Raw genomic sequence first — 8,267 nt, 5'->3', positions numbered from 1 at the left:
TGCTGATTTGCACATTCTCTTTTTAAATTTGCTACCTCTTCTTTTGGAAATTTGAACATATGACGATACCAAAGACAGGACCTGCAGAGAGAAAAAAATGTTTTCATGTTTATCGTTGCATTCGGCTTTACCGTGTGCTGGTAAGTCAACACGCTGAAATAAGATGCCTTACGGACCAGAGGTAGCCAGCTATGTGCCTTTCAATTGTACTGGCTGACGAATATGGCCGTCCATGTAGGTCTACAAAAGGGGAGCATATCTAGAACAAAAATGACAGGTTGCTGCTCACGGTGACAGAATATCTGAAAACATATAAATTGATAACTGTGTTGACAGTTTGATAGAGTATAGTTCCCCCGTACTCTTTCAGTCACCTGGATCTCCTCAAAGGATATGCAATTTTAGCATTCATCCCGAGGGGAATAGAGCATAGAAACATAGAAAATAGGTGCAGGAGTAGGCCATTCGGCCCTTCGAGCCTGCACCACCATTCAGTATGATCATGTCTGATCATCCAACTCAGAACCCTGTACCTGCCTTCCCTCCATACCCGCTGATACCTTTAGCCACAAGGGCCATATCTAACTCTCTCTTAAATACAGCCAATGAACTGGCCTCAACTGTTTCTTGTGGCGGAGAATTCCACAGATTCACCACTCTCTGTGTGAAGAAGTTTTTCCTAATCTCGGTCCTAAAAGGCTTCCCCTTTATCCTCAAACTTTGACCCCTCGTTCTGGACTTCCCCAACATCGAGAACAATCTTCCTGCATCTAGCCTATCCAATCCCTTTAGGATTCAAACGTTTCAATAAGATCCCCCTTCAATCTTCTAAATTCCAACGAGTATAAGCCTAGTCGATCCAGCCTTTCATCATGTGAAAGTCCTGCCATCCCAGGAATCAATCTGCTGAACCCTCTTTTTATTCCCTCTATGGGAAGAATGTCTTTCCTCAGATTAGGGGACCAAAACTACACACAATACTCCAGGTCTTGTCTCACCAAGGCCTTGTACACCTGCAGTAGTACCTCCCTGCTCCTGTACTCGAATCCTCTTGCTATGAATACCAGCATACCGTTCGCCTTTTTCACCGCCTGCTGTACCTGCATACCCAGTTTCAATGACTGGTGTATAATGACACCCAGGTCTCATTGCACCTCCCCTTTTCCTAATCGGCAACCATTCAGATAATAATCTGTTTTCCTGCTTTTTCTACCAAAGTGGATAACCTCACATTTATCCACATTAAATTGCGTCTGCCATGGATTTGCCCACTCACCCAACCTATCCAAGTCACTCTGCATCCTCTTAGCATCCTCCTCACAGCTAACACTGCCGCCCAGCTTCTTGTTATCGGCAAACTTGGAGATGCTACATTTAATTCCCACATCTAAGTCATTAATATGTATTGCAAACAGCTGGGGTCCCAGCACTGAGCCTTACAGTAGCCCACTAGTCACTGCCTGCTCTTCTCCAAAGGTCCCGTTTATTCCCACTCTTTGCTTCTGGTCTGCCGACCAATTCTCTATCGACATCAATACCTTACCCCCTATACCGTGTGCTATAAGTTTGCACACCATTCTCCTGTGTGGGATCTTGTCAAAAGCCTTTTGAAAATCCAAAGATACCACATCCACTGGTTCTTCCCTACCCACTGTACTAGTTACATCCTGAAAACATTCTGAGATTCGTCAGATATGATTCTCTTTTCACAAATCCATGCTGACTTTGTCCGATGATTTCACCGCTTTCCAGATGTGATGTTAGCACATCTTTGATAACTGACTCTAGCATTTTCCCCACCACCGATGTTAGGCTAACCAGTCTATAATTCCCCGCTTTCTCTTTCCCTCCTTTTTTAAAAAGCAGGGTTACATTAGCCACCCTGCAATGCTCAGGAACTAGTCCAGAATCTAAAGAGTTTTGAAAAATTATCATTAATGCATCCACTATTTCTTGTGCTACTTCCTTAAACACTCTGGGATGCAGACCATCTAGCCCTGGGGATTTATCTGCCTTTAATCCCAACAAATTAACCTAACACCACTTCCCTACTATCATGTATTTCCCTCAGTTTCCCCATCTCACTAGACCCTCTGTCCCCTACTACTTCCAGAAGATTATTGATGTACTCCTTAGTGAAGACAGAGCTAACGTAGTTATTCAATTGGTCTGCCATGTCCTTGTTGCCCATAATCAATTCACCTGTTTCTGTCTGTAAGGGACCTACATTTGTCTTAACCAATCTTTTTCTTTTCACATATGTATAAAAGCTTTTACAGTCAGTTTTTATGTTCCCTGCCAGTTTTCTCTCATATTCTTTTTTCGCATTCATAATTAAGCCCTTTGTCCTCCTCTGCTGGACTCTGAATTTCTCCCAGTCCTCAGGTGAGCCGCTTTTTCTGGCTAATTTGTATGTTTCTTCTTTGGAGTTGATACTATCCGTAATTTCCCTTGTCAGCCACGGGTGCACTACCTTCCTTGATTTATCCTTTTGCCAAACTGGGATGAACAATCATTGTAGTTCATCCATGCGATCTTTAAATGCTTGCTGTTGCATATCCACCGTCAATCCTTTAAGTATCATTTGCCAGTCTATCTTAGCTAATTCACGACTCATACCTTCAAGGTTCCCCTTCAAGTTGAGAACCTTTGTTTCTGAATTAACTATGTCACTCTCCATTTTAATGAAGAATTCCACCATATTATGGTCACTCTTACCCGAGGGGCCTCTCACAACAAGATTGCTAATTAACCCTTCCTCATTCCCCAGTCTAGAATGGCCTGTTCTCTATTTGTTTCCTCGACATCTTGGTTCAAAAATCTATCCCGCATACATTCCAAGAAATCCTCTTCCTCGCCACCCTTACCAATTTGGTTCACCCAATCTATATGTAGATTGAAGTTACCCATTATAACTGCTGTTCCTTTATTGCACGCATTTCTAATTTCCTGTTTAATACCATCCCCAACCTCACTGCTACTGTTAGGTGGACTGTACACAACTCCCACCAGCGTTTTCTGCCCCTTAGTGTTATGCAGCTCTACCCATATTGATTTCACATCAGCCCGGCTAATGTCCTTCCTTTCTATTGCGTTAATCTCCTCTCTAACCAGCAATGGTACACCACCTCCTTTTCTTTCATGTCTACCCCTCCTGAATATTGAATATCACTGAATGTTGAGCTCCCATCCTTGGTCACCCTGGAGCCATGTCTCTGTGATCTCAACTATATCATAATCACTTATAACAATCTGCACTTTTACTTCATCCACCTTGTTACGAATGCTCCTTGCACTGACACACGAAGCCTTCAGGCTTACTTTTATAACACTCTTAGCCCTTATACAAACATGAAAGCAAGGATGTGAAGCTGAAGATGTGAGGCATTACTCAAACCTCACTTGGAGCATTTTTGTAACGCTTCTTTAATACCGAATGTACAGTCATTGTGGAGCGCCAAGAGCAGGTTCACGAGAATGATCCCGGAAATAAAAGGGTAGGGAGCGCTCGATAGCTCTGTCCTCGCCAGTAAAAAGGGTAGGGAGCGTTTAATAGCTCTGTCCTCGCTGGAATTCAGAAGGATGCGTGAGGAAAGGGAATCTTATTGAAACCTCCTAAATGATGAAAAGCCTAGATAGGTACAGTTGGTGAAAATAGTGGAGGAGCGGACGATCAGAGGCCCCAGCCCCAGAATAGAGGACCGTCCATTTAGAACAGAGATTAGGAGAAATTTCATTCGCCAGATTGTAGTAAATCTGTGGAATACATTGCCACAGGCTACTGTGGAGGTCGTATTATTGGATAGACAGTATATAATGAGAAGGTTAATAGGTTCTTAATTAGGTATGGCGTCAAAGTTTATGGGAAGAACACAGAAGAATAGGGTATGAGAGTGATAATAAATCAGCTATGACTTGTTGGACCAGATTCGCTGTACCGTATTGGCGAATCTTGTTCTTCTGTTGTGGAGTCTCGTTTACATATCATTTTATTCTCTATTTATAAAGGCCAGGTATTTCCATCAGCTAATTAAGCGTCTTGTATGAATCCTTTAAATCCTGTTTCAATTTAACTGTATCTGAGAAGGACTAACTCGATGCATTTTATACATATACAATAGATAAAGAACAAGTGGTTCTGTCAGATGGAGGCAGCCCTTGTGCTGGGAGAGTGGAGGCAGCCAACTACCCACCTTTCTTCCTCATTATCTGCGGTCGTAATTGGGATATGAATGAAGCTGATGTCGTGTGCAAATTCGTCGGCTGTGGTAACGCCGTATCGTCATCGGGGAATTCAGAATTTGGATCTTCACACTGGCCCGTTCTGCAAACTGAAATTAGTTGCAGTGGTACCGAGAAAAACCCCTGGACGTGTGAAAGGAGAAAACTGGCTCACCCTAACTGCTCAAAGGAAAATGAAGCAGCCGGCGTTGTTTGCGCGGGTAATTTTTTGTTTGTGATATTCTCGGAAAAATTAGAATTGAGCGGCACCCCTCCAAAAATACCGAAGGGCATAACTGAATAAGAACTAACGCTTCTAAATTAACACATACTCGTCCAATCAGTATGATGGCTCACAGCTTCATGCGAACCTTTTACTGTAACTAAGCAATTTTAAAAAGTCAGTCCCTGGACAAGTCACTAATTTTGAAAGGAATGTAAAATTATAGGAAAACGAAGCAAAGGAAAGTAGATGTTTAATCTCAATTTAGAAGACAGAGGTCTACAGAGGAGCGAGATTAGCTATGCATTAATTACAGTTAAGGAAGGCGTTTTTCTGTGCGCTTATTCGTTTGTTTGCTTGCTTGTTTGTTTATTTGCCTATTAACTACTAATTTACTTATTCGTTCATTCGTTTATTCATTCATTGACAGGTACAGTATGGATTGACCCTTCTGGTCCAATCGCACAGCAACTCACCTAATTAATCCTTGTAGAGGCACAGTACATTTTATGATGATAAATTAACCTACCAGTCAATATGTCTTTGGATTGCGGGAGGCAATCGGAGTATATTAATCAAACTCACGCTGTCAAAGGGAAACATTATGCAATATAAGTAACACATTTAGCCTAAAACACAAAACTTATTAATGTGTAATCTCTCTGAGAGATGATGAAAAAAATAGCCCTTAAGCACAGCTTTGAAAGCAGAAGTATTTCTGAAGCCATATGCAAAAGTAAGACGAGTCATGCCGCACATACTCGGTATTTCTGAAAGATTATATTTGTTCGCGGCAGACCAGATGTCATACCACTGTGATGCACACGGGGAAAAAAAAAACGTATTTTCGGGTGTGTCGCTTAAAGATGGTTGCAATTGGGAGGGAGTAAAATGTTTGGAAATATGCCAGACGGTTGATCTGCATAGGATATAGGTACAAAGCCAGAGAGGTCAACCGAGTTGTATGTGTTCAGTGTGGTCACTCTCCGGAAAAGAGATCTCACATTTGCAACGATGACTCTGCATTCATCTGCATTACAGGCGGTCAGGTGGGTGGTGAGATAACAACCCTATCCGTTTTAAAAATGTTTTGACTATGCTGTCTGACTTTGTGTTGTCATCTGCTGACGCATGTAAGCTCTGTCACGACTGATGGCTGGTCTGGCAGTCAATGTTTGAGTAGTGTTGGCTCCTGACTTACCCCATAACTTTCCGGGGGTCGGTTATGGATTTCTGCTAAAGGTCTGTGAATGCTGCAGGCCACAGTGTTAGTGAGGAGTGGGCCTCCCGCTTCATTCTTGACTGAATTCTTCATTCAATGTGGGAATACTAAGATTATCCTCATTGATGCACTGTCCTCAACAATGCGTCTGCAGCTTGTCATGGCGGTGACCTAGCAGGAGTGCAAACTGGCAGGCTGCTGTACCGAAGTGTAGACGGGGTTAGATCGGCCATCTACCTCTAGGCGGGCCTGATCTTGACTTCCCTGGTATACTCCATAGTATCAGCAGATTATCAGAGGATCAGATTGAATATAGTTACCGTTTGGCAGGTCATGAATTGCGGAGCTGTTGCTTTCAGGCAGCAGTGTGTTGCAATCCATAAGAATAAAATAAAGCAAATTATAAGAATAAAAATACATAAATTAATAAAATAAATGGTTCCAAAGCAGTGAAACAATAATACAGTGAGGTAGTGAACAGGGGTTCATTGTTCATTCAGAAAGCGGATGGCAGAGGGGTAGAAGCTTTTCCCAAAATGGCAGTGTGTGTCTTTATGCTGCTGTACCTCCTCCATGATGGTGGCTCTGAGAAGAGGGTACGTCCTGTGTGTTAGTTTTCTTCATAACCGGATGCAGACTTTTTGACGCATCGCTCTTTGAAGTTGCGCTCGATGATAGAGAAGATAGAGTCCATGCTAAGCTTACAATTTCTCTATCTCTTTCCGATACTCTGCAGTGGACTCCTATATGCCAGCTCTGCATACAAAAGGTCAAAACACTCTTCACAGTACATGGAAAGAAAACTGCAAGAGACTTGTTGAAATGCTAAGTCTTCTCAAACCCCAGATGAATTCAGCTACTGTCGTCCGTTAATCTTAGAATTGTCACTTGAATTTCGAATTTAACTTTCTGCTAATTTACCGCAGGACACAGAATGCCTAGACTGGTGGATGGATACGACGAATGTTCCGGAAGATTGGAAATACAGCATGGAGAGACGTGGGGCACTGTGTGCGATTCAAATTGGGACTTACAGGATGCCCGTGTAGTGTGTAGATCGTTGAAATGTGGGGAAGTGATCTCAGTAATCGGAGGGGCATACTTTGGCGAGGGCAGCGGTCTCATGTGGCAGGAGTCCTATGAATGTGAAGGCAATGAGACTATTTTGTGGGATTGCGCAACCAAGTCAAGAAATGAACACAATTGCACGCACAGAAGTGCTGTGAGCGTTATTTGTTCAGGTAAGTACTTCAGTCGTTTATACGGCTGGATTCAGAAAGCGGAGAGAACTGATAACAGAGTTAACAAAGTATTATTCGCGATTCTTTTAGCGATTTAATTGGAACTCTTGTACAGGCAAGTAACAATATAACAAGACAGGCTCTATCAGAATTCTTCATTTCAAAGGTCAAAGTTGAAAGTAACTTCATTTAAGAAGTTCCATCTACTGCGCTAAGATTCATTTTCTTGCATGAACTGAGAAGCAACTGATGTGCAAATGAAGACAAATTATTGAACTACAAAAATGGTAATAAGAAATAAATAATAATGAGCACGTTGTAGTGCCCTTGAAAAGGATGTGGGGGTTGAATGTTGGGTTTGCAAATTTGCAGACGACACAAAGGTTGGTGGTGCCGTAGATAGTGTAGAGGATTGTCGAAGATTGCAGACAGACATTGATAGGATTCAGAAGTGGGCTGAGAAGTGGCAGATGGAGTTCAATCCGGAGAATTGTGAGGTGGTACACTTTGGAAGGACAAACTGCAAGGCAGAGTTGAAAGTAAATGGCAGGATACTTGGTAGTGTGGAGGAGAAGAGGGATCTCGGCGTACATGTCCACAGATCCCTGAAAGTTGCCTCACATGTAGATAGGGTAATTAAGAAAGCTTATGGGGTGTTAGCTTTCATAAGTCGAGGGATAGAGTTTAAGATGCAGCTGTATAAAACTCTGGGTAGGCCACACTTGGAGTACTTGTCGAGTTCTGGTCGCCTCACTATAGGAAGGACGTGGAAGCATTGGAAAGGGTACAGGGGAGATTTACCAGGATGCTGCCTGGTTTAGAGAGTATACATTATGATCGGAAGGGAGCTAGGGCTTTACTCTTTGGAAAGAAGGAAGAGGAGAGGAGACATGATAGAGGAGTACAAGATAATAAGAGGCATAGATAGAGTGGATAGCCAGCGTCTCTTCCCCCAGGGCACCACTGCTCAATACAAGAGGACATGGCTTTAAGGTAAGGGGTGGGAAGTTCAAGGGGGATATCAGAGGAAGGGTTTTTACTCAGAGTGGTTGGTGCATGGAATGCACTGCCTGAGTCAGTGGTGGAGGCAGATACACTAGTGAAGTTTAAGAGACTAGCTACAGGTATGTGGAAGAATTTAAGGTGGGGGTTTATATGGGAGGCAGGATTTGTGGGTCGACACAACATTGTGGGTCGAAGGGCCTGTAATATAGAAACATAGAAACATAGAAAATAGGTGCAGGAGTAGGCCATTCGGCCCTTCGAGCCTGCACCGCCATTTATTATGATCATGGCTGATCATCCAACTCAGAACCCAGCCTTCCCTCCATACCCCCTGACCCCTGTAGCCACAAGGGCC

At 43.0% G+C, this 8,267-nt stretch overlaps 1 protein-coding gene across 1 annotated transcript in view; it reads left to right on the top strand.

Moving 5' to 3' along the window:
* Positions 1 to 4,228: 4,228 nt before the first annotated feature.
* LOC134345052 (deleted in malignant brain tumors 1 protein-like) overlaps positions 4,229 to 8,267 on the top strand; it is a 33,975-nt gene continuing 29,936 nt past the window's right edge. Inside the window, exons 1-2 of the mRNA XM_063045186.1 lie at positions 4,229 to 4,442; positions 6,593 to 6,907. Coding sequence (XP_062901256.1) covers positions 4,229 to 4,442; positions 6,593 to 6,907 — 529 coding nt within the window. The remainder of the gene's footprint in view (positions 4,443 to 6,592; positions 6,908 to 8,267) is intronic.

This window comes from Mobula hypostoma, chromosome 4, assembly GCF_963921235.1.
Source record: "Mobula hypostoma chromosome 4, sMobHyp1.1, whole genome shotgun sequence".
Lineage (NCBI taxonomy): Eukaryota > Metazoa > Chordata > Chondrichthyes > Myliobatiformes > Myliobatidae > Mobula > Mobula hypostoma.
Note: the sequence above shows the minus strand (reverse complement) of the source record. Positions and strands in the feature narration are given on the sequence as shown.